At 50.4% G+C, this 27484-nt stretch overlaps 1 protein-coding gene across 3 annotated transcripts; it reads right to left on the bottom strand.

Moving 5' to 3' along the window:
- Window positions 1-753: 753 nt before the first annotated feature.
- Window positions 754-24175, bottom strand: Vps26c (VPS26 endosomal protein sorting factor C). 3 transcript variants are annotated; one of them, XR_005287188.1, is made up of 9 exons: window positions 23708-24175; window positions 18582-18725; window positions 17028-17177; window positions 11683-11763; window positions 8949-9023; window positions 5212-5362; window positions 4026-4178; window positions 1917-2067; window positions 754-1856 (listed from the first exon to the last, which is right to left on the bottom strand). XR_005287188.1 is itself a non-coding variant. In XM_038345940.1 (8 exons), the coding sequence occupies exons 1-8, from the start codon at window positions 23762-23764 to the stop codon at window positions 1985-1987; spliced, it is 894 nt and encodes a 297-aa protein (XP_038201868.1). In that variant the 5' UTR covers window positions 23765-24174; the 3' UTR covers window positions 754-1984. The 3 variants fall into 3 exon arrangements, 1 of the variants encoding a protein (XP_038201868.1); XR_005287187.1 differs by having other exon boundaries at window positions 754-1886; window positions 23708-24174; XM_038345940.1 differs by having other exon boundaries at window positions 754-2067; window positions 23708-24174.
- Between the last annotated feature and the right edge of the window lie 3309 nt (window positions 24176-27484).

The raw sequence follows: 27484 nt of genomic DNA, 5'->3' as shown, positions 1-27484 counted from the left end.
ATTTTTAAACATGGGTTGTGCTTGTGAAGACGTGTACACGTGTGGGGTCGCACCTGAGCCATGGTGTAGGTGCGTAGGTCAGAGGACATTCTGCAGTTGGTTTTCTCCTACCGCGTGGGTCCTGGGGAGCCAGCATCAGTTCTCAGCCTGCCAGCAGGTACCTCTCACTGAGCCATCTTATCTGCTGCCCATGCATTTGCCCTTCTTACTCTGTGTTTTGTTAAAGATATGCTAATCGAAATTGTTTGGTTGGTTTTTCGAGACAGGGTTTCCCTGTAGAGTCCCGGCTGTCCTGGAACTAGCTCTGGCAACCTTGAACTTACAGCCATTGCCTGCTGGGGTTAAAGGTGTGGCCACCACACTCGGCTGAGGCAGGCTTTTTAAAGAACAGCAAAATAATTTAGTGTTTTAGGTTCCCCTCCTTCATCTTGATCTCCTTCCCCTTTCCCACTCTTGGTCTACTTTAAGAATCTAGCAACCTTGAGCCCTGGGCACCCTCTCCTCCAGCCAGCATGCTGCTGTCTGAGTCAGCCAGACATGTCAGGTTTGATTACTAACATAATGGAGACTCAGATCCCGAAGTGGAAGGAAGTGGCCGGCCTGAGGCCTACAGCTGAACTGCTCATGACCGAATGCAATACCAAGAGGGAGCAGGGCAGCTGGTAACACGTCAGGAATAATTACCGCGGAGCATGCTCAGCATATTTCTAAAAGCTTACTAAAGAAATTACATAACTATGCACTCCACAACGCTTTAAAAATCGTTTAGCATCTTTATTCATTAAGTAATTATGTCACTGAAGATGACTCTTTGCAAACTAACCAGAAGGCACAGCCTCCATTTTCTGGTTGCTTGTTTAAATACGTCCAGGAGAGGTGAGTATTATGATGTAAGCATAAAAAAAAATGATGAATCAAAAATACATTGTCTGGGAACCCACTGTCATGTGACTGGGCTAAGTCTCCTCAGTTCCCCATCAGCTGTCACAGTGCAGTGGCAGTGCAGGAGGCTGTCGCTCAGGGCAGGACAGCCGTGTGCAGAGGGGCAACAAAGCAGCAGCTCTGGAAGGAAGAAAAGTGAGATGACAACACACGCTCCGTGCAGTAGGAGTCGGTGTGAAGCTGCGGGGAACCCTCGGGGGTCAGGGGCAGGCTAAGTCCATCATCCTTCCTCAGCGTGGTCTCCTGTCTCTCAGAAATGACCTAGCAATGAGCAGCCAGTATGTGTTCTTCCCGGTGCAACCTCCTCGCCTTTCCACAGACTCTGGGATACGGCAGCAGCAGCTGTGCGCGCCAGTCGGACAGACCACAAAAACTCCAGCACCAGCCGCTCTTCAGAGTCCCTTGAAAACAAGGACCTGTTTGCTGCTTTTCTTAGTTCCCTACAGCCCTGAAGTTCTAGCGCAATGCTATCAACAACTCGAGGTTTTGAAACAGCTCCGTATTTCCAGATGAAGTCACTGCCAGCCCTTGGAGGGGTCACAAATGCTGTCAATCTTTGAGCCTGCTGGTTGCCAAGCGTTTGATGTCAGCAGTCTGGGCAAGTTGTCTCCAGGGTCTCAGGGGCCAGCAAATCTCAAGCTGCAGACACAGCTGCTTTACTGAACCTAAAAAGAAACAGGTGCATCTGGAAATGTTTGCTGCGATCTTGCACCACACGCGAGGACATCCTGCTGCATGCCAGAGGAAAGGGCTGGGCAAGGCACCTGAAGGAAAGAGCTTTGAGGCAATGAGGAAAAATCATGAAAATATAAGCTGCCAGGGGTCTGAGCAGATGACCCGTGTGACGTCCACATGTGAGCAGGTGACTGGAGAGATGCCCAAGTGTGAGCAGATGACCCATGTGACAGCCACATGTGAGCAGATGACGGTATAGTTGTCCACATGTGAGCAGATGACCCATGTGACAACCACATGTGAGCAGATGACAACCATGTCCACGTGTGAGCAGATGTCCACCTGGATGTCCCATTCCTGAGCTGGACTATGTCCGGCAGAGCTTCAGCGGGAAGTTCTCTGTGATAAGGTGGTCAGCATGAAGAAGGACCACCACGTTAACCTCAAACTCTGCAAGAAAGAGAGAAGCTCACTCACACTGAGCACGGAAAACAGACTCTAACAGTAAGGCAATGTGCGGGTGCTGCTTCCATCCCCTTCAGAGTGTCCCTGTACTCTCTGTAGGACAGTGAGGCCCCCACTGATTGTGACTGCCACCCTAACTTCTCCACTTAACTCTGTCTTGTTAGCATGTGGAGTGAGCCAGGCAGAGTGGCCCACACCTATAATTCCAGCACTTGAGAAGCTGAGCCAGGAGGAAGGCAGTGAGCCTGAGACCAGCCTGAGCTACATAGTCAGCTCCAGTATGGCCTATGCTACACACAAGACCTGGTGCTTCTCTTGTTGTTTAACAAAGATAAACAGCATATGTTGGTTCAACTGCTGTTCCTTTGATATCAGCTACGGAGACATTTGCTGTAACACTTGGTCTACACTCCTGCAGACAAGATTTCCTTCACTGGTTTCTAGTCTTCATGGGTAAAGATCCCAACACGGGATCAATGTCAAGAGGAAGCATCCCAGACAAAAGTCCCCCTGTCCTTATTGCTGGTATGGGTAAAGAGATCCTGGACCACACTCAGAAACTCAGCTCTGGGCACAATTTTGGTGTACACATACATTGGTCATACATAGACCCATATACATACGCATACTTAAAAATAATAAACTTCATTTAAAAAAGCAGGGTCAGTCACCAATGAGCACAGAGGCCACTCCATCTGTGGAAGACGATGGCTAGAGCTGAAAACAACGTGGCAGCAGTAGCCATGCTGGCTTTATGAGTATGCAAAATGCTACATTTATAGTGTTATGGAAACTTGTACAAATGTTTCAGAAAGCCACAGAGGAAGCCAGGCAGGGCACAGCAGGGTCAGGTTCCCTGCAGAGAGGCCCTGAAAGAGGCCACTGTGTGCGGCTCTAAAGATATACCCAGAGGTGCAGTGGGAAGCCCCAGAATGCTGGAGAGGCAGGGACTGAGGAACCTGCCAAGGAAAGCTGCAGGCGGGAACAGTTGGCCAAAGATAGCAATTACATTGCTGCGTGCACTAGAACTGGATGGGTGGGGCTACCTGAAGCTCCTGGATCCCACGTGCTGCTGCCAAGAGCTAGACACGCTCACAAAAGGTTGAACCGCTAGGTTTTAGTATTGCTTTGCTTCAAGTTTTTTGTTTTGTTTTTGCTTTGGCCCTGTTGTTGCTTCCTTTCTGGATGGGAGTGTTTGTTCTATGCCTATGTTGAGAGCATGTGATTTATCTTTTGATCTTACAAGGATTCATTCACAGTTGAGTCTCAGAAGAAACTCTGGTCTTTAGACCCAGGTTAAACTTAAGTCATGGGACTTTTTAAGTTGAAAGGAATGCTAAGATGATGTGTCTTGGTGTTGTGCTGTCAAAGAGTAGACTTGTGTTAATCTTTACTGTCACTGTGACTAGATCTGGAGTCGTGTGAGAGATACATCTCTTGGGGTATCGTCAAGGGAATGTCTAGAGATGTTCAGCTGATGAGGGAAGCCCTGCCTTGAATATGGGGGGCACCAACCATAGGATGGGGCCTCGGCCTGAATAAAAAGAAAACAATTAAGAAAGCAAACCCGATACCAGCATTCACCTCTGTCACCTCTGTCATGTGGTCCACCTAGATGAGAGCACGCAGCCTCCGGTAGTGGCTTTTCTACCACAAAGGACTAAACTCCCAAACTGTGACCCAGACCAAGCCCACCTTCCTTTACTGTCTCTTGTCAGGTAGTCAGGCACACACGGCCTGTCTGACAACTGTAAAGGCTTCTTCTATAGACGTATGGGCTCTCTGTTTGGCTCAAGTCTGGCTTTGAAAGGGGGCTTTCAGTAGGCTTTAGTGTCCCGCATATGCAGCTTCTCACGGAGGTGAACAACCAAAGGCTAAATGCTGTGGGCTGTGCAAGGTGCATCCTCTCTGTGGACCCCGCAGGCTGGGCACAGACTGCTTACCCACTTTGAAGTTAGTGGTCTCCAGTGTCGGGCATGTGAACAGTCTGGGGAAGACCATGTACAGAGGGACAGAAAGGCTTCTACAAATGTCCCCATCAGCGATTTGAATATTCTGAATCTCTGTGGCATCACGTGCATAGCCTTCTGCACACCCTGGGTAAAGAGGAAAACACCACAGGGTCAGGACACCATGACAACAAAGGAAACTGGTCAGCAAACCTTTCCAGTGCCGGGCAGCATCAGAACATTACCCATGGCTCCAGTTTCTTCTTCAGGGCTAGGCCTTCCCTCCCTGCCACTACTCACTCCTCAAACATCACCACGACTGGCTCAGGTCTGGGAACCTAATGCCCCAATTAGTATTCCAGTAACTGTCTGCAAGTGGGGTCTTTGGGTGAGCAGGCCATGAGGGTCATGCGGGTGGCTTTGTTACAGACATGAGGTCTCCAGCACATCTGCCATGATGTGATCCACAGGACAGGACAGCTCAGTGGTTGAGAGTGCTGCCTGCTCTTGTAGAACCCGGGTTCTCTTCCCAGCACCCACATCACAGTTCCAACCAAATGATCCAGTGCTCCTTTATAACCTCACATGTACCCATACCTCTGTCACAGACACACGACAGCAGAGGACAGGCTTTATGCTATACTACAACATGGCAGAGGCCACCGCATGGTGGGAGAGCTCCATACTATGACACTACTCTCCTGAGACATCCCCGTAACCCGTCGTGAGGACAGTCACCCTCCCAAGCTCTCACTCTCAACACTTCTGTGCTAGGGATCAAATTTCTAATACATAGCTTTTGGGAAGCACATTCAGAGCAAAAGATGTGTCTCTGTGGCCCAAAGCCATTCCAAGACATTTCTTAAGCACAGGCACATGGCCATCAATTTAGCAACACGAGGCTACCAATACTCATTTTGTGCTGCTGTGTCCCTTAGGTCACCGGTTTCCACACAGGGTCTAGGATCTTCCTATGCCACGCCCAGGAATCAAGGGAGGCATTTTTAAAGCTGGGTTCCCCGATTCCCAGGAACCACTCCACACCTGAACTGTCCACGTTCGCGAGCTCCAGAACGAACACAGCTGAGCTTGAGAACACCTGTCTCCAGGAGCCTCGTGTTCTGACCACCCAGCCCTCCACCCCTCCAGCCCTCCCAAGGGCGGCAGCCAAAAGCCTTACCACAGGTCTCCACCCGGACCAGCTGAAGCTCTATGCTCCGGATCGCAGCGTCCGAGTGCTCCACCACCAGCTCTCCCGTCAGGGGCTGTGTGATGGCGCAGCTGGTGGAGTCCAGGTGGCCTCTAATGAGGAATTTGGGGAGCGAGGCCCTCTATGATAAAGAGAGATAAGGAGACATCAAGAACTGGAGGAAAAGAGCTGTCAGTGATTCCGGTTGCTTTGGCACAAATAAAATCTGAAGATTAAGTTGGTTAATTGTTCTAGAAACTGTGGAAACCTGGTGTACAAAACAAGAAGGAATAACAAATAGTGTTACCGTCTCTCAGTGGACATCAGACTCCTCAACCATCTATGCACATAGAGGACAGACAGACAGGACTGGCTCTGGAGAGCCCGCTCCCTGCCTCCTTCACCATCTATGCACACAGAGGACAGACAGACAGGACTGGCTCTGGAGAGCCCGCTCCCTGCCTCCTTCACCATCTATGCACATAGAGGACAGACAGACAGGACTGGCTCTGGAGAGCCCATTTCCTGCCTCCTTCACCATCTATGCACATAGAGGACAGACAGACAGGACTGGCTCTGGAGAGCCCGCTCCCTGCCTCCTTCACCATCTATGCACATAGAGGACAGACAGACAGGACTGGCTCTGGAGAGCCCGCTCCCTGCCTCCTTCACCATCTATGCACATAGAGGACAGACAGACAGGACTGGCTCTGGAGAGCCCGCTCCCTGCCTCCTTCACCATCTATGCACATAGAGGACAGACAGACAGGACTGGCTCTGGAGAGCCCGCTCCCTGCCTCCTTCACCATCTATGCACATAGAGGACAGACAGACAGGACTGGCTCTGGAGAGCCCGCTCCCTGCCTCCTTCACCATCTATGCACATAGAGGACAGACAGACAGGACTGGCTCTGGAGAGCCCGCTCCCTGCCTCCTTCACCATCTATGCACATAGAGGACAGACAGACAGGACTGGCTCTGGAGAGCCCGCTCCCTGCCTCCTTCACCAGGCAACAAGACAGGAACTGCAAAAAGCCTGAGACGTCGACAAGGGTGTTTAAGGACAACCTCCACCAGGGTGAAAAATAAATAAAGAGAAAAAAAGGAAAAGATTTAAGAAGAAAACAAGGTAGTCAGTTTTACAGTGTTCCCAATTAGACGAGCTTGAAGCCAGTTATTTCAAGGATGCTGAAAGAACGGTTTTCTCAATGCTTGATGAAAAGCTTTGGGACCTTTCTCTGTAGACAGGAAGCTGGCCAAGGGGACCTGGCAGTGGCACTGAGAGAAAAGAGTTGGACAGTCATTGTAGGCGTCTTCGCCTGTCACGTCCCACTCTCCAGTAGACTCAACAGAAGCCACAAATTTAAAATCATTTACAATTTGTAATTGCTTATGAATATAATTTAAATTTTTCTGGTAGACACACGAACAAATTTTAGCAGTATATCCAAAATGTTATTACGTCTGCATCTACTCAGTGAGAACTACGAATAAACAGCTCAGCGCGAAGACTGCTTGCCTGGCAGAGCTCGGAGCTCTGGCTTCAATCTCTAGCACAAGTCAGGAACGGCAGCACGTGCCTGTAATCCCAGCACTCACGTGGAGGCAGGAGGCCACCAGACTGGTTAAGCTCTCAAACATCAGTGATTCTTACCTGACGAACCCTCTAGAAATGTGTGAGTGGAAGACAAAGTTTGAAAAACAAACACGAGGAAAATAAGCCATCTGTTTAGAAAACTCGGTAACAGCGAGGCTCACACAGCTCTAGGCTGCGTCTGACAACGCGACTCCCAGCGCTCTCAAGAGTCTTCCAGACACGTGTGTTCCTCCCGCAGTGATGGTGTAAGGTGCACACCCTGCACCACTCTGCATTTCTGCGTTTCAGCTCCGGCCTGCCCACATTTTCTGTGCACTTCTTCTTCGTCCCCCAATTCCTTTTTTTTTTTTTTTTTTTTTTTTTACTTAGAGAAGAAAAGCCGCCAATGATGCTTTATAAATAACCATGTGTTCCACAAGGTATTTAATAAAGCATATGCTTGGCGGTGACGGCGCACACCTTTAACCCCAGCACTCCGGAGGCAGAGGCAGGCGGATCTCTGAGTTTGAGGCCAACTTGGTCTACAGAGTGAGTTCCAGGACAGGCTCCAAAGCTACAGAGAAACCCTGTCTCAAAAAACCAAAATAAACAAATAAACAAATAGGAGTAAAGCACAAGTTTCTCATTTTCTAACAGTAAGCATAAACGTTATGACAAACAGTGCTCACCTAGAACAGATAGAAGGCCAGAACAAAGGCCACCTACCACACCTGCCACTCCCTGAACACGCTTGACAGAATTCAGTGTACATTGACACTCAGGAGAACACTCACCAGGGCCAGTGCAGACAACCTTACTAATAAGTCTACACCAAAGACCCTCAAGTACAAACCAGCAACCAGGGCATATATGCAAGAGAAGAGGCTCTGCTCCACACGTGGAGCCTGGGGAAGGAGAGCATGGGGGGCAGGGGCAAGGGTGCTGTGTCTGCAGCAGGAGGGGACGTGGAGGGTCGAAGAAAAGACTTCACACGGGGTAGAGCAGGGAGGGCAAGGGAATCTGCCTGGCCCCACGACAGGATGGCTACTTCCTTCCAGAACCTTCTAAAAGGGCTCCCTATGACACACCTTGCAAAGAATGACATCAGCCCTGACTCCAATGTCCCAAATCTCCCAGACATGCCTTCATCCCAGTTATGACAACGAGCAACTACAGCTGCAGAGGACACGGCCACAGCTGCAGAGGACACTGCTGCAGCTGCAGAGGACACAGCTGCAGAGGACACCGCTACAGCTGCAGAGGACACAGCTGCAGAGGACACGGCCACAGCTGCAGAGGACACCACTACAGCTGCAGAGGACACAGCTGCAGAGGACACCGCGGACACGACCACAGCTGCAGAGGACACTGCTACAGCTGCAGAGGACACAGCTGCAGAGGACACCGCTACAGCTGCAGAGGACACAGCTGCAGAGGACACCACTACAGCTGCAGAGGACACAGCTGCAGAGGATACCGCGGACACGACCACAGCTGCAGAGGACATGACCAGCTGTGAGACAGAGCCATTTATTAAAAGTCAAAAAGCATGAAATTTTCTGGTAGTGGAGCCAAGTGCTAACCCAAGAAGGCTGGCCACAGTAACCACCGCCTGGCGCAGATGACCCAGCAGGTTTGCTGGGAGCTGCTACCAAGATCCAAGCATCCTTGGTTCTCATGCTGGTCCTATGTCCTTGCTGTCCACCCCCATCAACAGTTCTGTCTGACTGAACGCCACTGAGAGACTGCAAAGCCTCTGTAGGGGATGAGAGGCCAGGGCCCCCTGCAGGCCCCGAACACCAGGGGAAACGGGGAAGGAGCATGGCACTCAGGGCTCACAGGCAGGAACAGACCATGCAGGCGCAGTGATGCACGCCTGCAATCGGGATGACAGCTGGGGAAGGCCGGCCTGTGCAACATATGAGACGTCATCCTTCCACAGCACGGCATCAGAAGCATGTGGAGTCTATAAAAGTGCTGTCTTTTTTTTCCTGAGTCATTACTGAGTTCAATGAGAACACCCCTTGGGTACAAACAGCATCAGAAGCCTGTCACCATTCTCAACTAAAGAACAACTGGGCAGTTAACGTCACTGGGTCAAGCTACCAGGAAAGCCACAACACACAAGCAGGAGTAAGGAAGGAGTACCTACCTCTTTGACGTTCTGCAGGGTTTCCGGGGTGATGGTGAAGTCAACGGGACTTGGGGTCAGCTTCCCCTTCTGAGGCTGAAATGGAGAGGTAAAACCACAGTCAGCAGGCGAGGACCCATGGGTGGAGGGAGCAGCTTTTCCCTTCTGACTCAAATGAAGGGCAGCACAGGAAACTAACTGGAAGGATTTGACTCTAGACACACCCAGGTCCACCCACCAAGTACTGCTCATCTGTACCGCCAGGGGTCAGGAGCCTCACTGGAGGTCAGACCTCGGGGACAGGATGGTAAAGCTAGCAGACAGGAACTGCTGCCACCTCACACGCGAGGAAAGCAGGGTACACGGAGCTCAAGGATTTGCTTGTTATGTGCAGAGCTGAACCAGACTGGCCAGTGCTGTCTACCTAGGAGCATTCCAGAATCCATTCACATGGTCAGGCTATACGGAAGCCTGCCTGGCACCACACCCACAGGCCAGCAAGACCCAAGAACCAGCTGGAGAGAGCATGCCAGTCAGTGCGTCAAGTCCACTCACTTCCCAGGCCTTTTCCAGAGTGTGCTAGCTCAGCATGTCCACAGCATGCTCTCTAGTCACAGTGTTCTCCTTGCTGCACTTGTGAACCACATGCCAGGGTAAACTGTACCCTGGGATGAGGCCTCCCACTATATATCCATCGACAAACTGACCTACACACCTACCTACATACCTACCTACCTACCTATTTTTGAAGCAGTCTCTCTACATAGCCCTAGATGTCTTGGGACTTACTCTGTAGCCCAGGCTGGCCTTGAACTCACGAAGGTCTGTCTACCTTTGCCTCCAGAGTGCTGGGATTAAAGATGCATGCCACCACACCCAGCCTTTTAAAGGTTTTCTGAGACAGGATCTCATCGTCTGTAGACAACACAGGGTGGCTTTGAGCATACTATGCAGCCCAGGCTAACGCTGAATTCCTGGTGACCATCCTGCTTTCTGGACACTGAAATTACAAATGTGAGGTACCATGCTTGACTGACATCTAATTCCTGAAGGCCCTGTGCTGACAGAGCCCATGAGCAGAGACGGGCCCTGGAGAACGCAGTCACTGCTCTAGGCCTGAGCATCGTAGGAGGCTCTGCAGGCACAGGCTTCAGAGAGGCCTGGGCTCAGGGCGGAGGTAGGACTCACTGTTCTTCACAAAATGTGAAGCTTTCCTTGTCGCTGCAAGTTTGTTTTAGGACATAAAGCCCAAAACACTTTCAAGTAGATTATTTAAAGGACCTTGACAGAAAAGAAGAACAGAGCCATCTTTTAAAACATGTAGTTTTCAAAAGAAAAACAATTTAATTATATTTTACATAAATCAGGAGCTGTATGTAGTAACCACAACACTGGGAGTCCTGAAAATGCCACCCAAATAAAGGATGCAAATGAGGAGGGCCTTGGTGACGACTCTGCTAACATCATGCACCAGCGACTCCAATCCCCGCTTTGGGACTCACTCCCTGAGCATCCCAAGGACGTCACGTCACAGTGCGACACAAGTGCCCATGCTCCTGACTGTCAGCCCTCACCAGATGCCCTGCCAAAGTCCCTGTCCACTGGGCTTACCCAGCACTAACATGGTGACGGTATACTGAGCAGCCTGCTCTACACGCTCATGAGCTGCCATGGGCACTACACCCCTGCCCTGCCCCACACAGCTCCCCCAGAGGTATGCAGCAGGCCCTTCCAGCACCCCGAAGGCCTCAGAGCAAGTTCCTGTAGTAGCTCTGGCTGCTCTAGTCGGCAGCCCAGCTGTGCTATCCCAGGCAGCTCTCCAGTCCCTCACAAGCATTGTCACCGAGTCCCAGAACCCCTGGACACTCCCGTCTGATGGAGGGCAGCAGGACCATGAGGAGACAAACGCACCGCTGGCCAGAGCTGAGCGCTGTTGGGGGGGGGGGGGGGGACAGGCCAGCGTGTGGCTGGCTGCCTCTGTGAGGCCAGACCTAGTGTGGCCTGAGAGACTGTGCCGGGGACGCATCTACCACCATGTGTCACACGTGTATTGTTACTGCTGATTCCGTGTGATCACGGGGGGCAGTGGTCCTCAACCTCCTAATGCTGCACCCTTTAATACTATTCTTCATGTTCTAGTTATCCCCAACCATAAAGTTATTTTCATTGCTACTTTATAACTAATATTGTTACTGTTATGAATTGTAATATAGATATCTGTATTTTCCGATATTAGGTGACCCCTGTGGAAGGGTTGTTTGACCTCCAAAGAGGTCATGACCCACAACAGACTGTGAACCACTGATGTAGGCTATGGGGACTTGTTAAGTGGCTGCAGCAGTGGTGGTAAGGGACCAGCTACCCAAGATGGCACAGAAAGGCATTAAAAAAACTTGTTACTGCAGAATATAGACCAAAAGTGTGGTCATCAGAAAGAGATAGGCCCGCACAGTCCCTGTGTTCTCACGGGACCCAGCACGACAGCAATTTGTCTCTGTGTGTCACTGCAACCGAGGGCCAAGGTGGTTGTCTCCTTTGCAGGACAAACAGTATGCCTACTCTGTGATGTAGAGTGGCATTTCCTAAGGGGGCTGCAGACCCAGAAGGTGGGCATTACTGGGCTACAGAAACAGTGCCCATGCTGGGGCTTACGTCACATCAGGTGCTTGTGCCCGGCAGACCTAGCTTACTGGCTTGTGAACAGGAGCTAGCCCACAGTTCACAGGAGAGCCTGGGATCCCGGGGTGAGGCTTACAGCGGAGTGAACGATGAATTCACAGGTCTTGGTCAGGTCCTTGGCCAACAGGGACCGCCGCATGTCACAGCGCAGTGTGTACTAGAGGAGAAGCAGGAGACAAACGCCAGCTCAGTAGATACAACACACAGAGTGACAGACAGTCAACCTCTCTTAAGGACACAGTGACAGTGGATGTGTTTCACACAGTCGATGTCCACGAGAGAAACTAATGTACAAAGTAAGGGCATGTCTAAGGAAAGCGTGCACAGCCGATCCCCAGGCAGGCAGGGTGTGGAGGTGAGGGCAGACAGCAGAGCTCCGGGGCTGGAAGGCTCCATTGCGGCTGGCTGTCCCCCTCCTGTGTGAGCCCAGACAAACCGCAGCCCGTGGATGTGGAGGCTGACCTGTGATGGAGTCCAGGAGCCCTCGGGCACCTCCCCTACCAAGTACCCTAGTAAGGTGTGGGCAGCAGAGCCAAGTTCAGCACGCCGTCCAGAGGAGTTTCTCACTTACCAACAAGAAGCCATGGATGGCAGCATGAAAATAACACAAAAACAAACAGGACTCCAGGAAATCCTAGAACTGTTTCTATGTATTTAACCAAGAAATAAAGGTGGTATTTTTAAAATGTAAAAACACAGACACAGAGAAGTGAGAAAACCGTGGTCAAGCTCCATGTCCCCAGCCGTCCCGCCAGCCCTGTCCATCACTCTCCAGATGGGCAGGAGAGAGGGGCACAGAAGACGCTGGCTTTGCCTTGGCTAGTCCATTTTGTGGAGGGTGTGGTGGTTTTTCTGAGCTCGTCACTGCTGGAGTTCCTGTTGTGAGGATCCTATCCTCCTCAGGAACTGGCCTCTAAGCTTACTTGGTTGTGGCACAGGAACTGTGACCATAAATCCCTGGCCATGAGCTGAGGCAGCTCAGAAACCACCCTAGTGCTAGACATTAGGAAAAAACTTCAGGGAGTCAGGGAGTAGCCAACTCACACTTGCTTAATATGTACAGAGCTCTGTTGGAAAGTCTGGAAGTGAGTTCAAGGCCAGCCTGGTCTACAGAGTGAGTTCCAGGACTGGCTCCATAGCTACTGGGAAACCCTGTCTCCAAAAACAAAAACAAAACAAAACAAAAAAAGTACACAGCCCTAGGTTCCATTCTCAGCATCATAAATTAGACCCCAGTGATGTGGGAGGGTCTTCTGTTTTAATAAAGAAACTGCCTTGGCCAGCCCTTAGGTGGGTGGAGTAGACAGAACAGGAAGAAGGAAGTGAGGTAGATGGCTCAGTCAGATGCCACACCTCTCCTAAGTGAGAGAGACTGCTGTGCCTCTCCTCAGAGAGAGAGATGCGATGAAGCCAGCCGCCAGGTCAGAGATGCTGAATATTTCCCGGTAAGACACCATTCATGGTGTTACACAGATTATTAGATATGGGTTAGTCAAGATGTGAGTAAGAGGCTGAAAATAATGGGCCAGGCAGTGTTTAAAAGAATACAATTTGTGTGTTGTTATTTCGGGGCACAAGCTAGCCAGGCAGCCAGGAGACGGGCAGTGGGAAGCGCCCGCAGCTCCCCACTACACCCCAGACCCTCATAAAACTCCTGTTTAATCAACTTACCTGTTCTGTTGCTCTAATCACATAAGAAAAACTTTTGAATTGTGTCAAAAATAATTTTCATACCTAGGAATAGCTAAGAATCTTATAAGATACTACATTCTTACGAACACCCTTTCCACATGAGAGGTTCCTGTATATCTGAGGTACTACAAGGGAGATAAAACATTTTTATAAGAATCATCTCTAAAAAAAAAAGGGGGGGGCTGGAGAGATGGCTCAGTGGTTAAGAGCACTGGCTGCTCTTCCAGAGGTCATGAGTTCAATTCCCAGCAACCACATGGTGGCTCACAACCATCTGTAATGAGATCTGATGCCCTCTTCTAGCATGTGGGCATATACGGAGGCAGAATGGTGTATACACAATAAATAAATAAATAAATCTTAAAAAAAAGAATCCTCTCTTACATGCAAGGATCTAAAAATTTATTTATGTATATGTGTGGTATGTATATTCTCTAGTGAGAATGCAATCTGCTCTCCCCAAACCAGACAAGCTTACAGAGGACTTGCACACACACACACACACGCACACACACGCACACACAGCCCCACTTCTGGACAGCATATGCACTGATGAGCCACCCTCTCTCTGGCTTAGCTCTCCGATTCTCTTCCCAGTCTGGACTCTATCACCTCCCTCAGTAGTTCAGAAGTGCTAGGTAAAGCCAGAACCATTTAAGAGACGTGAGGAAAGAATCCTCTTTTACTGAGCCATGGGCCCAGAGGATGGAAGCTACACCCGCCCAGTGGCAGCCAGCTTTGCTCTAACAAGAGACAAAGCCAGTACACAAGAAAGCCTAGCTCACGCATTCTGGGGCCCACACTCCTGGAGCCCTGATGGAGTTAAGTTTGCTCTACAAACTGTGAAAGGAAGGGCACCGTCACAGGCACCCACTTCGATCACCACACTCAAGTGTAAGACCAATCACTTGTAAATCAATGAATCGTGATCTGCGTGGGGCAGCAAGGTGACACAAAGGCTGACTTCTATGCCATGCTCGAGAAGGGGCAAGGCCGCCCTCATCTACTGTCTCGATTAACTTACAGTACTGGTGTACAAGCTGTTACAAGGGGGATGGAGAGATGCTCAGTGGTTAAAAGCCCTTGCTACTCCTGCAGAGGACCTGGATTTGATCCCAGTGTCCACATGGTGGCTTAAAACCATCCCTATTTAATTCCAGTTCCAGGGGATTTGAAACCCTCTTCTGGCCTGCATGGGCACTGTATGCGTATGGGGCACAGACACACATGCAGGGAAATACCCACACATGAAATAAACGTCACTCCAGAGAGCGCAAGTGGAGCTCTGCGAGTTCCAGGACAGCAGGGCAATTACACAGAGAAACCCTGTCTCGACAGGCAAACCAAACGAAGACAAAGCATTTGTTGTAACGCTACTGTAAGACAGCCGTCAATCGTGTGTTCAGCACTCGGCAGATCTCACTGTGCGACACGCTGTGTGACAGGACTGTGCCCAGCTCTTCCTGCCCCTCTCTCACCAACCCCGCAGCCAAGCCGGGAAGGCTGCTGGAGGAGGCTCAGCAGAGGTGGGATTTGAACTGACGCCCGCCCACTACAAAACCTACACCAAATCCTTGCGCAGTGTGACGGCAGGGCTGCACGCTGTAAACCCTGTGTCTTCTGACTCTGTAACTAACTTCCCAGGTCCTGTGCAATGAGGGGTGAGGGGAGGCGGCGAGTCACAGGAGGTCAGAGGGCAGCAGGAGGCCAGGCTTCAGCAATGTTATCAAAGGAGACACAAGGCTGAATTTTTTTTAAGGTTTAAAATGCTGTGTTGTGTGTGGGGGGGTTATGTGTATACATGCATGTGACAGAAGTTGCTCATGGGGTCCAGAGCATGGGATTTCCCTGGAGTTAGAGCTACAGGTGGCTGTGAACTGCCCACTGTGAGTGCTGGGAACTGAACTCTGGCCCTCTGCAGGAGCAGTGAGTACTTTTAACTCTGAACCATCTCTCCAACACCCAACCCCCCCGCACACACGTACAGTATTTTTAACTGTGGAAAGGGAGACTAGAGTTTGTTTGGTTTTTTTGGGTTTTTTTTTTGTTTTCTGAGACAGGATTTCTCTGTGTAGCCCTGGCTGTCCTGAAATTCACTCTGTAGACGAGGTTGGCTTTGAACTCACAGAGATCCACCTGCCTCTGCCTCCGGAGTGCTAGGATTAAAGGTGTGCACCACCACCACCTGACTGAGCCTAGAATTTTTATAAATTCATTCTATGAGATTCTAGCAGACATGGTGGTACTGCTCTGAGCTGTAATATAAAATTCTGTCAGTACAGCCACAAGAACAGAATTCAGTCAGAAGTAACTCAAAAGCCTTGGCAAGTCAGGAGTTTAAAGGAGGTTATGTTTTAAACCCTTTATTTTGTCTTACGATTTTTACATAATGGTGCTACAATACAGCTCAGATTACAAATGACAAGGTTTCTTATGTCTACGGAATTTGAGGGAGTATGAGGACTTAACAGCAAAGCTTTTGCCAGGCAGTGGTGGTGCACGCCTTTAATCCCAGCACTTGGGATGCAGAGGGGCAAGCGGATCTCAGTTTTTAAAATTAGGTATATGTATGGTATGTGTCTTTGGGTATATACACAGGCATTTAGGTGCCCACAGAGACCTGAGGCATGAGGATCATCCTGAATTCCAGTCCAGGCAGTTGTGAGCAGTACCCAGTCTTAACTGCTGGGACCTCTTTCCAGCACCATTTTTGTTTTTTAGATTTATTTTAAGTGTGTATATGCATTCATGTGTTAGCATTCGTGTGTGTGTATATGTGTTATTGCTTGAAACGGGTATCTAAGAAGGGCTGAGAATATTTTCTTGACAGAAAGGTAGCTTCTGTAATACAGTACACCATTCTATGTCATTCACCTTGACGGATTTTCAAGCAATACATGAAACTCACATTAGAATAAACCCTTAGTTAACTCCCCCAAATATTTTTTTAATGTGCTAGATTTTAAGCAAATGAGTGTCATTTACTAAGTCCAAATGTGATCAACTGAAATTTGATTGACAAATCAAACAACTTCCCAATCTCCTGCCTCTTTGTGCATCCTATGACTGCTGGGTTTTCTCACTCAGCAAGGGAGCTGCTGCAAGGCAGACTACACAAAAGTACCTTTCTTTGCACGGAATGAAGGAAGGGGCTCTGTCTCTGGCTGAGTCATGGCTGGGCTCTGCTCCTGAGACAATAGCAACTGTGAAAGCCATCCCTCACCAGCAGAGGTAGACAGGAAGTCATAAATCCACTTCCCCTCATTTACAAGGTTTGCTCAATGAAGAATACAGCCTATGTTGAAGTGCAGCCTTTGGGTACCACACAAAGGGATACTCCTAAGAATAAACCAGACAAGTCAGCGCAGGTGCCAGAAGGAGACTGAAGCAGATCTGCGCCCCTGCTGGTGTCAGTGTGGCCTGAGAAAATGCAAAGAAACAAAGGACTTTAAGGAAGCAGTTACAGCCACGGCTCCTACTCCATACAAGGGTCACAGGGCTCAGGGTATAACTCTGTGTTCAGCATGTGTGAGACATTGCACAAATAGTAAATCATCCACGAAATGCATTAGCAGGACAGAATGAGGAATCACTACAGCATGTACATGAGCAGTCTTGGAATCAAGCCATTATCAGAGCCCTGAGTTCCGCTATTTCAGCGAAGGAAAACAGTCAAGCTGGTCTTCAGCAGGAAGGTAACGGTGCCCAGTATGTGGAGCAGGCACTCACCTGAATGTTCACAAACACGCCGTGGTAAGTCTCGTACAGCACCTTGCTGCCCTTGACATGCAGAGGAAACTCAAACGGAATCTCAGTCTTGCCACTGGGGAGCTTTCCTGGCTTCAGCACGTCTATGGTGCTGTTGAGAATCTGGATCGGCTGTCAACAGAAATCAGCTTCAGCCATCAGCACAGTGTCTGTCTCTCCCTGTAGTCATGCTACACTGTGTCTGTCTCTCCCTGTAGTCACGCTACACTGTGTCTGTCTCTCCCTGTAGTCATGCTACACTGTGTCTGTCTCTCCCTGTAGTCATGCTACACTGTGTCTGTCTCTCCCTGTAGTCAAGCTACACCAGGGGACCCGAATGCTCCTGAGCTTACCTTGTGCCGGCTGAACACAAACAGAAGCTGCTTCTGTTTCTAAGTCTGCACAACAATGGCTCATTTCTTTAAAAATTTCCCTTACTACACTTAGTTAATTTAGTGTGCGTGAGTGTGCACGTGGAAGTCAGAGGACAACTTTGGAGCTCAGTGTGCTCCTTCCAATGTGTGGGTCCCAGTGATCCAATCCAGGTTGTCAGCAGTTGAGCCATCTCACCGGACCAACACGGCTCATTTCAAACACAGGGCACTGCGGTGCTGTACACAGCAGGAGCTGACCCCAGGTGTGCCTGTGTCCTGTTCAAAGGCCTCACTGGACTGTCCTAAGAATCCCCGTCTGCAGAATAAGTAAGCAGGCTAGCACTGATGCTGCACATGTGGCCCAGGGCTGCTCCCTACCTGGCATCTCTCAGCACTGCTACAGTTCCCACAGCCTCGGCCTCCCCGGGCCTCAGGACTGGAGCTCTGTGGGCAGGGCGGCTTCTCCTCTAGTCCCAGCTCCCCACAGAGTCCTCAGAGAGGAAAATAGGACTATCACTCAGGAAGTCAAATTTTTACAATTTCTATTTTATTTCATCTTAATTTGAGATAGCGTCTCCCTGTGTATCCTGCCTCAGCCTCCGGAGTACTGGACCACAAGCATGGACTCCGCCTCCCGCTGCTGCTGCTTTTGGAGCTTTGGTTTACTATCACCCCAAGAGAATCCCTAGTGGATTAAAATTAGACAGATGCAGAGGCAGGATACTACTAAATCTAAATAAGCTCATGTTCTCCTCGGAGGAGAAATTCTTTCTCTAAAAGAGCTCACACAGCCTTCAGGGGGAAAAAAACCTAAGTTTGAGGAACTTTCTAGAATATAAACTGTACCCCAAACAACAAAATCATGCAAGTGCTCCCTGCTCTAAATGCGTCTTCCTTCGGTGTGGAGCTCAGCAGGAGCAGTGTACAAGTGGGACCCACAGGCACGGACCACGGACCACGAGCACTTCTGGAGCTCTGCCCTGGGACGACTGTGTTAGTGGTTTCCTCTGACCCCAGCACAGCCGGGGTCAGCAGGACAGAGGCACACACACTGGCTGAGGGCTGTGTGCGGACCATGGGCCTTGCAGCGCAACCACAGCACACAGCACACAGCACACAAGGAGCACACGGCACACAGCATCAGCGCTGCGCTGGCTCTTACCTTCACCGAGTTGTAAAAGGCCTCAAACACGCCCACACTTTTGGCACTGAGCTGGAGGTTTACAGTCCCTTCCATGGTCAGAGACACTCCCTGGTGCTGGACAGAGTCCTTGCTGGAGATGACCACCACACCAGACAGCATTTCCTGGGGACAAGAGACAGTCTCCAGTCAGCACTGCACATCGCCCTGGACGGTCCTGCTCAGAGCCTCACACACTCTGTGGAGATGGCCCAACCCTGCCCAACAAGTAAACTAACCACGATTAAGTTTCTGAGCCGGGTGGGAAAGGCAGTGAATGAACTGTACTTTCTAGGAGCTCTCAGCCCCATCAGAGCTGGAGAGATGTCAGAGCTGTCACTCCTCCCAGTCTACTAATGTCGGCCTTAGGGCTGCCAGAGAGTTCGGCAGGTAAAGGCACCAAACCTGCTGTCTTCTGACCTGCACACACGAGTGAAATAGAAAAAAACTCATTCTCCCTGATAATAAGCTGAAGCCTAGAGTAATGCCTGGGGTTGAGAAGAAACTACAGAGAAAACAGCATGTATTAGCAACACTCAAGAGCTGGTGCGGCGGGGTGTGTGTGCGCGCGCGCATGCATGTAAACTCCACTGGAACTGAAGTGATGACGGAGAGCAAGCAGAGGAGTGGCTTCACTTCGAATATGTGGGTGATCCACCCTAAGAGGTCAGTCAGTAGTCAAGGGCATAGATATGACACTGAGGAATGGGTGTCACAGCACTGTCCCGTGTTCAACTGCAGTCACACTGGCCCCCAACCTAACACATGCCCTCCCACTCCTCTATGAACTCTGGCTGGCACCGGGACCACCTACAAAGCACTCTGCTACGCTGTAGCGGAAGGCAAGGACAGACCATTAGGACCTGACTCTGCCTGGGGCACTGCTGGGGTGCTGAGTGGGGAGGACCCAGCAAATGGGAAACAGCAGAGAGAGGGGCTGTGGTGGTGACGCTGAGTGTCAACTGATAGGAGACAGCTCAGGGCGGCCTGTGAGGACTATGCAGATTAGGTTAACTGAGGTGAGGATCCCACCCTAACTACAGGAAAGACTAACACTGAGAAGAGCAGCTGAACACTAACATCCTAGGCTTCCTGACTGCAGATGCTGCCTGACCACCTGCTTTGAGTCCCTTCACCATGGATTCCACAATGGACTGGGAGCCAAAACCAATCCTTGTTTCCCTGAGCTGCCTCTGCCAGGGCATTTTATCTCAGCAATATGAGAAGACACTAACACAGGGCTCAACTGCCAAACGGTCCTAGCTGACTCTACACAGCAGGCACTGCAGACTGCAGCACGAACAACTAGGCGGAGAACGCAGATTTCAGGCCACACCAGGGCCGAGTGAGCAGCATGGAAGAGAACTCAGAATAGAGCGGGGGCAGGAGGAAGGTGGGAAGAACAAGCAATGGCTCAGCAGGGAGAAGGTACAAGCAGCCCTGACGTGCAGGGCACATGGCATGCTTAGACCTATCCAGCTGCAGAGAAGTCACACACCCTGCGGGGACAGGCAGGCGATCCAGTGTCCAGGCCAGCACAGGAGCAGCTGTGACAAGCATAGGACCACAAAGACAAGTTTGCTGCAGCCCAATTTCAAAACGGTGGGGAGCATGGCAGCAGGCAGGCAGGTGCCGGGGCAGTAGGAGCTAAAAGCATATATCCTGATTCACAAACACAGAACAGAGAGACTGGGCCTGGTGTGGGCTTCAGGAACCTCAAACCCCAGTGATACTGCCTCCTCCAACAAGGCCACACCTCCTAATCCTTCCCAAAAAATTCCACCTACCACAGACCAAGTATTCAAATATGTGGGCCAGCGGGGGCCATTTTCATTCAAACAAGCACAATAACGTAGACTATTATGTGTTCTTTCTTTTTAAAGGTTAATTTATTTTGTTTCATGAGTATGGGTGTTTTATCTGAGTGTATGCCCTTTGGAGGTCAGAAGAGAGTGTGGGATCCCCTGGAACTGGGATCCTGAGTTGGTTGTGTACCACCATGTAGATGCTGAGGATCAAACCAGGATCCTCTAAAAAGCAGCCTGTGCTTCCATTTTTAAATAGGACTTCCGTTCTGCAACTTCTCCTTCTAGATAACTAGCTGTCATGCATAAGATTTCTACTCTAGTTTAAAGACGTTACGTCCACGCCATGTAAGACAAATGAACATGGAGTTCTGGGGTCTTCTGGGGGGTGGGTAGGTAACAGTAACCACCCCATGGCACAGACATCCCTTGTCATAATAACCTGGCTGGGCTCGGAGTGTATCTCCTTTATACTTCACAAGTGTAATATTCAATGGTATCACTTTCATGAGCACATGTATTTAAGAATAAGGCATTCTGAATTCATAAAAACAAATGAATTCTATTTACATTACAGGAAGATTTACTGCAGGCTCCTCCGGTGCCCCGAAGGCATAATGTAACTCACAATGTCATGCCCATGTCCGTTTCAAGTACCTGTTACTACACCACACAAAGGCATGAGCATCACCGCCTTGGGGCTACACAGTGCTAGACTCTGCACAGTCTGCTTGCTTGTGACCTTAGCCCTCCCTCAGCCCACAGTGGGTGTGGTCTCACAACAGTGCAGTGCTTGGCAACACTGGGGATGCCGCTGCCGGAGTACGCAGCTGTATGCACATCATGGCAGGACAGTTCTGAGGGTGAGCGAACCATCTTAGTGTCTGAGTCTACCACGGGGCACATTCGTGGTTAGCCTGGAAGTATCACTTCTCAGTTCTGAAAATACAGCATTTGAGTAGATGCTGTTTCCATCTTACAGATGAGAACCGAGACTCAGAGTCCTGGACTTGGAGATAAAAGGGTGGACTCTTGACTGCAATACCAACACTCCAGATGCTACTACAGGGGACTGCTGCAAGTTCAAAGGCGGCCTCAGCTGCAGTGACAGACAGACAGACCAAAGAAACAGGGAAGTACCTGTCACCAAGCACTACTGAATTTGATCCCCAGGACAGAAAAGAATGGACTCAGTGTCTGTGTGTGTTATGTACATACTAACATACACATATAAATAAGTAAACATTAAAGAAAAACAGGAAAAAAGGAAAATCAGATATTCTCTCATCTGTGTTGACACGCACTGAGACCCTAACGCAGAGCGTCTCATGGCTGGAAAGGACACAGTGCTCTCTGTGAGCAGGTGACACAAGCACATGCTATTACGGAACATACTACATACTCCCACAGGAAAGTAAAATGTTCTCCAACTATGGAAGTAGACATCAGGTTTTCATCTGATGGGAAGACTTTCAGGGAGAAGGTGGGTGCCCTGGGAACAAGGCTGCAGAGGCCATATGTCTTGGTATGAAGACCCCAGTATTTTCTGTTCAAAGCCAGCCTGGTCCACAGACACACTTCCAGGGCAGCCAGGGTTACCCAGAGAAACCCTGTCTCGAAAAACAAAACAAACATATAAATAAATAGAAAAATAAAGGGCTGGTTTTTGCTGTATCCAAATTATATCTCTAATGTGTATGTATCTAAATATAAATTGTATCTCTACAAAATATTAACTGGGGGAAAAAGTAGAGCCACATAACTTTCAACTGGATTCCGAAGTCGTAGGTTTCTGCTGCATTTCATTTTGTTCTGCACACACAGGCAGGTCCATATGCACAGCCACACTTTATGGTTACACCTTCTGAAGTTACTATGGCAAAGTTCAGCACATGTGTGCGCGGGTGCAGGTGAAGGCCAGAGATGTCAGATTCCCAGGAGTGGAAGTTCCAAGTGGTTTTGAGTGGCCTGACATGGGTGCTGGGAAACCAGCATGGATCCCCTCCAAGAGAAAATACCTGCTCTTAACTGCTGACCCTTCTCTCCGGCCCCTTATCGTCTCTGAGACAGAACCTTATGGACCCCAGGATGTATTAAACTCAGTATGCAATGGGTGGAGGGGAGGGGAGAGAAGGGGGAGAAGGAGGGGAGGGAGGGGGGAGGAGGGAAGGAGATGGAAATTTTTAAATATAAAAAAAAATAAACCATGAGAAAAAAAAAAGGAATAGAATTGCCCTCCTGTTGGCCTCAGTAGCAACTAGAAATTGCAAATGAATGGATGTACTGGGGCATGGGGATCAAGTAGGGAGAGGAAGAAAGGGCAAGGAGGGAATACAGGGGAAGACAGAAAAAAGAGAAAGAAAAAATAAAAATAAAAAAAAAAGATAAAAAAATATAAAAAAATAAATAAATAAACTCAGTATGCAGCTGAGGGTGACCACGAGCTTGTGATCCTCCTACCTTTAACTCCCGAGTGGTAAGGGTGCGGGCACCCACCACCACAGCTGGTTTTATGCAGCGCCAGGGACTGAACCCAGGGCTTTGTATATTCTGGCACCTAGGTGGTGGCACAGGCCTTTAATCCCAGCACTCAGAAAGCAAAGGCAGGCGGATCTCTGTGAGTTCAGGAACAGCATGGTCTACAGAGTGAGTTCCAGGACAGCTAGGGATGTTACACAGAGAAACTCTGCCTTGAAAAACAAAACCAAAACGAAAACAAAACCAACAACAACAAAAGAATATGGCAATGGGTTGACAGTTTCCCTCAACGGAGGCAGGACAGACTGTTTCCCTGTTTCCTTCATATTCTGATTAAGTATTTTGGCAGTGATCTAGCATCTTGCCATAGAGTCTAGAGTCCCTTTTATACGGGATGATGGTACCTTGGTGGTGTTTGGGTTTTTGGGGGGAGGGGAATCTTTGAATCTGGCTTTGTGTGGTGAGGGTGGAAGTGGTGTGGGTCACTGGAATCTTTATAACTGTCAGGTCTCCGGTTTTCAGCATCCATTTAAGATGCTCTCCCGGATGTGCTCCTTTTCAGCAGCACACTGCATTTGTATGGCCAAACACTGCACACAACTCTGTGCAGACGCTAGCGGTGTTTCAATCGCTGGTGTCTCCAGGGGGTAGAACCAGGGAGATCGCGTTATGAAACCACGAAAGTGGGACTGACCACGGCCTGAAGCACACCTTCTGCTGCCCCGTTAAGGAGCGACAGCTCGGGGCTGGACCCCGCCCGCCCGCCCGCCCGGGGACGCCCCCAGCCCGTCCCAGCGCAGGACCGCAGGGCGCCCCTCCACTCACCCCGGCGTGATACACTTTATTCGCTCTCTTGATCTTGATGTCCAGGGAGGTCCCCATCTCAGATGATCCGCAGAAGCCACCACTTCCGGCCACTCGTGACCGGGTCGCCACGCCCACTACCCCGCCCCTCTCCCGCTGCTTCCGCAGTGGTGCCACGTGACCACCGCCGGCTCCGCTCCTCACACCTCCCTCTTTCCGGCACAGGGGCGGGACTTAGCGCGAACAGGGGCAGGGAAGCCGCACACACTTCCGAGAAGGCCGCAGGGAGATCGCGCTTCTCCCGGCGTGCCCCGCGGCGGAGGCGAGGCCGGGCCGCTTGGCGGCGCTTTCCCGTCAGGCTGCGCGCGGAGGGCTGCGCGGTGGAGGTGGGTTTCCGGAAGCGACAGCGCACTGTGTCCCCCTGTCGTCCGCTTCCTCCCCTGTCGTCGGCTTCCTCCGTCCCTGATGCTCGCGTCTCCCGGGAGGGACCGTCCGTGCCAGCCGCAGGGGCGTGGCCCCGCACTAGCTGCCCGCCGTTCGCTGATTGGCGGAGCGCCGCGGTTACGCCCCCCGCAGGCCACGCCCCCGGCGCCGGGCCAAGGTCTCGGGAAACGCCGGGTGACCTCGCTCTGCCGCGAGGGCTTCTGGGTGCTCCCAGGCTCGGTCCCGGAAGTGGCGGCCGGCGCCTGCGCGAGCGGGAAGGCCGCGGTCCCAGCCGACTCGCACCTGCGCGCCCCCGGTGGTTCCACCAGCTGCCGCAGTGGACGCCGGAAGTGCAGGGGGACGTTTCCGCCAGCCGCCGTGTTCCTGAATCACGACTTCTGTAAATGCGTAGCCAGGGCTGTCGCAGAAGGCAGGAGGGCAAATCTTAGTGCTTTGCTACCCAAAGTGATGTGGTGCAATGATGACGTTTAGATTCCTTGATTCTGGTTTTCTTAAGTACAGATCGCTTTAAGATGACAGATTTAGGTTTCGAACATGCCAGGAGCCTTGCTCTTGAGGCGTTCCGTGGGCCCGCCGTGCGGCGGCCGCAGTCGCTTCTGAAGTTTAAAATGAGATGTTCCTGAATATTAAGAGATCCGCTTTCAGCTCCTGTCTGCCCTCAGGACTTTCCCGTGTGTCTTAAAGCCTGGCCTAGCCTTTCGGGACCTACAATCACAGTCAAGACTATTGCACACCGAGAAGTGGATCCTGATCTCCCAGACTCAACCAGCATTTTCAGTTTGGGGGGGGGGGTGAATCTCAGTGCAGGGAAAGGAAAAGAAAAACGTTCCTTTCCATGAGTCCCCCCAGGGCAGGTGTGCCAGACTTCCTCCTTGAAAGTTACACTCGTGGTTAAGAAAGGCTGTAAAGACTGCTCCTTCCAAGAATTATCAGTGTTTATCTATCGAGTAGTCCTCTGCAGTGGCTTCCAAACAAGAATCAGAAGTTCACTTTGCCCGAACACCGACTTTTTTTGTTTTTGTTTTTTGAGACAGGGTTTCTCTGTGTAGCCCAGGTTGTCCTGGAATTCACTTTGTCAATTCAATCATCCTGGCCTCAAACTCACGAGATTCTCCTGCCTCTGCCTCCCGAGTGCTGGGATTAAAGGTGTGTGCCAACACCGCCTGGCAAACACTGATCCTTTTTCTTTTTTCTTTTTCTTTTTTTTTGTTTTTTTTTTTTTTGTTTTTTGTTTTTTGTTTTTAGAGACTGGGTTTCTCTGTAGCTTTAGAGCCTGTCCTGGAACTAGCTTTTGTAGACCAGGCTGGCCTCAAACTCATAGAGATCCACCTCTCTCTGCCTCTCTGCTGGGATTAACGGCATGTGCCACCACCGCCCGGCCAAACACTGATCTTTTTAAGCGTTCTTTGTATCTCTTAATCTCACGTAAGGTAAAGTCGCCTTTGGTCAGTTTCAGCTCCTAAATATCAAGACTGCATCAGAGTGACAATGTTGTGGCTCAGATGGGACCCTAGGACTTTTGCTGGAATAATAAAATAGAAGTTGTGGTTCTGGCATGGAAACGAGGCAAGCACCCTAACAGACCACAGCTGCGATCCTCCGAGTTGATGGTGTCTGGAAACCTTCGTAAATAATAGATGGGAAGGAGGGCCTTCTCCCCAGACAGCTTCATGGGAGAGGATCTGTCTCCAGCTTGTCTTTTCTGTCCCTGCACTGCCAGCATCCAGCAGTACACCCGGTGGATTGCCATTCCTGAAAGATGGTTCAAGACCATTTATCTTCCCTGGGGTCTCTTGAGCTCAGTGAGTAAGGGCCACCACACTTGGTGACAGCCAGGGTTCCATTCCTGGTGAAAGGAGAGAGCTAATACCCACATGTTGTCCCTTGACCTCCACATGTGTACACGCTCTCTAAATGAAAGCTTATTTTTAAGTGTTACCCATCCTTGCCACACAGGAGACTGTCCTGTGACATTTTCCATGCCATCCCTATTTGATCATCTTGTCTCCCTTGACACATGAGAATAGGCTAGCATGGTGATGAAACAGGCTCTCCTGCTAATGGGTACTGCTGATGCCTCGGGAAGAGACTCTTCCCACTCTGGGTCACCTCCCACCCCTCAATCACAAGGCTGCAGCCTCCTCACATTCACTTCTGGGTCTTCCTGTACAGACCAGGGAGAGGGAAGACACAGGAAAAAAATGGTTGAAGCAGAATTAGATGAACATCTTTTTATTAAGTTCTAGAAGATAATTCCAACTGTAGGCATCTTACAGGGACAATATATATAAGTTCCTTTTAAGATTTTTTTATTTCCGTTACGGGTGTTTTGCCTACATGCATATCTGTGCACCACCTGCGTGCCTGGTGCTCGCGAAGGCCAGAAGAGGGCATCGGACATGGAACAGAGTTGCAGGTGGTTGTGAGGCACCGTGTGGTTCTGGGACTCTCACCCGGCCTGCGCTAGAGCAGCAGTGGCTCAGCTGCTGAGCCGGCTCTCCAGCCCTTATTTCCTGTTGTCACCGGTGTGGTGAAATGCATGACAAGCCCCACTCAAGGAAGGGTGGGGGGCTACGGTGGTCAGAGTTGGGGGGTACAGTCCACCCTGGCGTGGAAGTCACAGCAGCAATTGCACCCCATCCACAGCCAGGAAGCAGAGGAAGGTGAATGCTGCTGCTTCCGAGCTTCTCTTTCTGTGTGGTCCACAGTGCCAGCCAGTGTAACAGATTGTCCCATCCACACTAAGGGAATCTAGAACCCGGCCAGGTTGACCATATTAACCCTCACACCTGGCAATTCTGGGTCAACAGCAACAGTCCCACTGGGCGTTTTTAACTAGGTTCTCTCCTTTGGGCCCTCTGTAAGGACCGAAGGACAGGCTTCCTGAGCTGCTGGTAATTTAGTCTCAACAGCTCTTAACTGTACCGCTCTTCAAATCGTAGCTGAACTGAATTTTCCCCAAGGTCATGCTTCCTTTTCAAAGGCAACCTATGTGTGATGACAGACGGACTGAGGATGTGAAGATTGTTCCTTCTTCCCCATCGGGACAACCCTGAAAGGGTTGTTCAGGTCCAGAGCTCCCTCTACTATCGGGTGCGGCATAACAACTTAGTAGTGTGAATCCACAGTCATATGCTGAAATACGTGCAGCCAAGTACAAATGGGCGACGCCGGCCCAAGGGCTCTGAGGAAGGAAAATACTGGGCAGCACTTTCCTGGGGTTCCTAAGAGTCTGGCAGCCACCCCTCCCAGCTCCAGAGACGACAGAGGCCATGGCTGATCAGTCTGCTTCCTTTGTGCTCACTGTGTCTGCCTGGATAAAGGACTACCAGTCATATACGAGAGCAAGCAGGG

The sequence above is a fragment of the Arvicola amphibius genome, chromosome 10 (genome assembly GCF_903992535.2).
Source record: "Arvicola amphibius chromosome 10, mArvAmp1.2, whole genome shotgun sequence".
NCBI classification, from domain to species: Eukaryota; Metazoa; Chordata; class Mammalia; order Rodentia; family Cricetidae; genus Arvicola; species Arvicola amphibius.
Note: the sequence above shows the minus strand (reverse complement) of the source record. Positions and strands in the feature narration are given on the sequence as shown.